The sequence below is a fragment of the Trypanosoma rangeli genome, assembly GCF_003719475.1.
Source record: "Trypanosoma rangeli strain AM80 chromosome Unknown Tra_15.4_contig_00783, whole genome shotgun sequence".
NCBI classification, from domain to species: domain Eukaryota; phylum Euglenozoa; class Kinetoplastea; order Trypanosomatida; family Trypanosomatidae; genus Trypanosoma; species Trypanosoma rangeli.
The window spans coordinates 2,634-4,161 of NW_021706512.1; the positions used below are offsets into that span (position 1 = coordinate 2,634).

Below are 1,528 nucleotides of genomic sequence, written 5' to 3' on the forward strand. Positions count from 1 at the left end.
CGGCCTTTGCTGGCAGCAACAACCAGCTAGGCAGCCAGCTCCGTGTCAAGCTGCACCTGGTACTGCTCCACCCTTCTCTCCCAAAAGTCTCTGGCAACCTGAAGTCCTGGCATTTCCTTTTATCCCTCCGTGATATGGCAATCCTGCCTTCCCGTCATCAGCGTGCTCTCAGCGTGCTGGATGTAAATGATCTCCCACTTCATCTTTTCCCTCAGCGCCTCCCAGCCCTTGAAGTTGCACGTCATGTAATTCAGAAACGCAGCCACCTTACCGGCAGTGGTGTGGTAGGTGTTGTGTTTTGCCACCCGCAGCCCGATGAACGTCACTTCTTTCTCCGCACCGCTGTGCCCATCGGCGCCAGCATTTCGGGACCGCCCAGATTTAATTTTTTTCTTGGCCGTTTGCGCTCGTTGCACCTCGGCCACGTAGAACGCGTCCAGCACGGTGACAAAACCCTTGCTGAGCATATACAGAACGCCGGCTTGAAGTTCAGTCTGGATTATTACTCTTCTATTATCTCCACCTGCCATGCATCCGACCACGCAGGGGTCCCTTGGAAAGCGGCCCACCGCATGCCTGTTCGCCAACACGCTGGCCCGCGTTCCTCCCTCGCTGCGGGAAAGGTGCTTCATCTGGCGAGCAACCGCTTCAGCGACGTCGCCAATCAGAAACGCCACGCAGCCCAAGCACTCAATATCATCAGCAGTAGACGGACTCCACGTTCCCACAACAGACAGCAGGCGGGACATTTTAAAGTTCTTCATTAGCACCCGCCTCCGCAATGTTCTTTTTGACCTCAAGTGAAACGGAAAAATTCCTGCAGCCTTCTGCGTCCCCTCCATTCCCCACATTGGGCCTCACCACCACCGACGCATCCCTCACCACGCGCTCCTCCTCAACACACGCAGCACCTTGATCAGCTTGTCCGCGGTCCCGTCCTCGCCCCACTCAGCCTTGCCAAACACCTTTTTTGCAAGGCGCACCAAGTCTGCGTCAGGCGTGTTGGACAGCGCAGTTTTAATTGCGATACGGCGCCCTGAGTAATTGTTCTCATCAAAAACGTGGCGAGGGAGCGGTCCAAGCACACAAATACGGTCCTTCATCCTCTGCCACATCCCCTCAAGCTCTGCTCTACCCTCACCGCTTCCCTGCAAGCCACGTAGCAAATCACGCTCCTGCCACGCAAAGAACGCCTTCATCTCTCGTGCATCGTAGCCGTTCACAAAAATGTTAAACGCATTACGTTGTTTCTTCCACCCCTCATAGTTGCTTGCATCAGGCGTATTCAACACAACTCCGCCCCACCGTCGACGAGGCAGCCCCGCCACAACTCGATGGTCCTTAGTCACATTAAAAATATAGTAACCCCCTACGTTAGCCCTTTCTAACTCTTTGATGGCCCACAAACCTTCACTGGTGCATCCGTATTCCACTACGATCCCTGCCATTTCTCCCGTTTTGTGGAAAAGGCACACTGACCCTTCTACAAAGTAGGCCACCACCGTGACCCTCACGGCGTCGTAGTGCA

At 54.9% G+C, this 1,528-nt stretch overlaps 2 protein-coding genes across 2 annotated transcripts; both read right to left on the bottom strand.

Annotated features, from left to right (window-relative positions):
- Positions 1-119: 119 nt before the first annotated feature.
- TraAM80_10078 (retrotransposon hot spot (RHS) protein) lies at positions 120-851 on the bottom strand (the record flags this gene model as incomplete). Its single annotated transcript, XM_029386727.1, has 1 exon — positions 120-851. The coding sequence occupies one exon, from the start codon at positions 849-851 to the stop codon at positions 120-122; it is 732 nt and encodes a 243-aa protein (XP_029233462.1).
- A 27-nt stretch (positions 852-878) lies between these two features.
- Positions 879-1,528, bottom strand: TraAM80_10079 (retrotransposon hot spot (RHS) protein; the record flags this gene model as incomplete). The annotated part of the gene is made up of 1 exon (XM_029386728.1): positions 879-1,528. A coding segment is annotated over one exon (650 nt), but the record flags the coding sequence as incomplete, so codon positions are not given.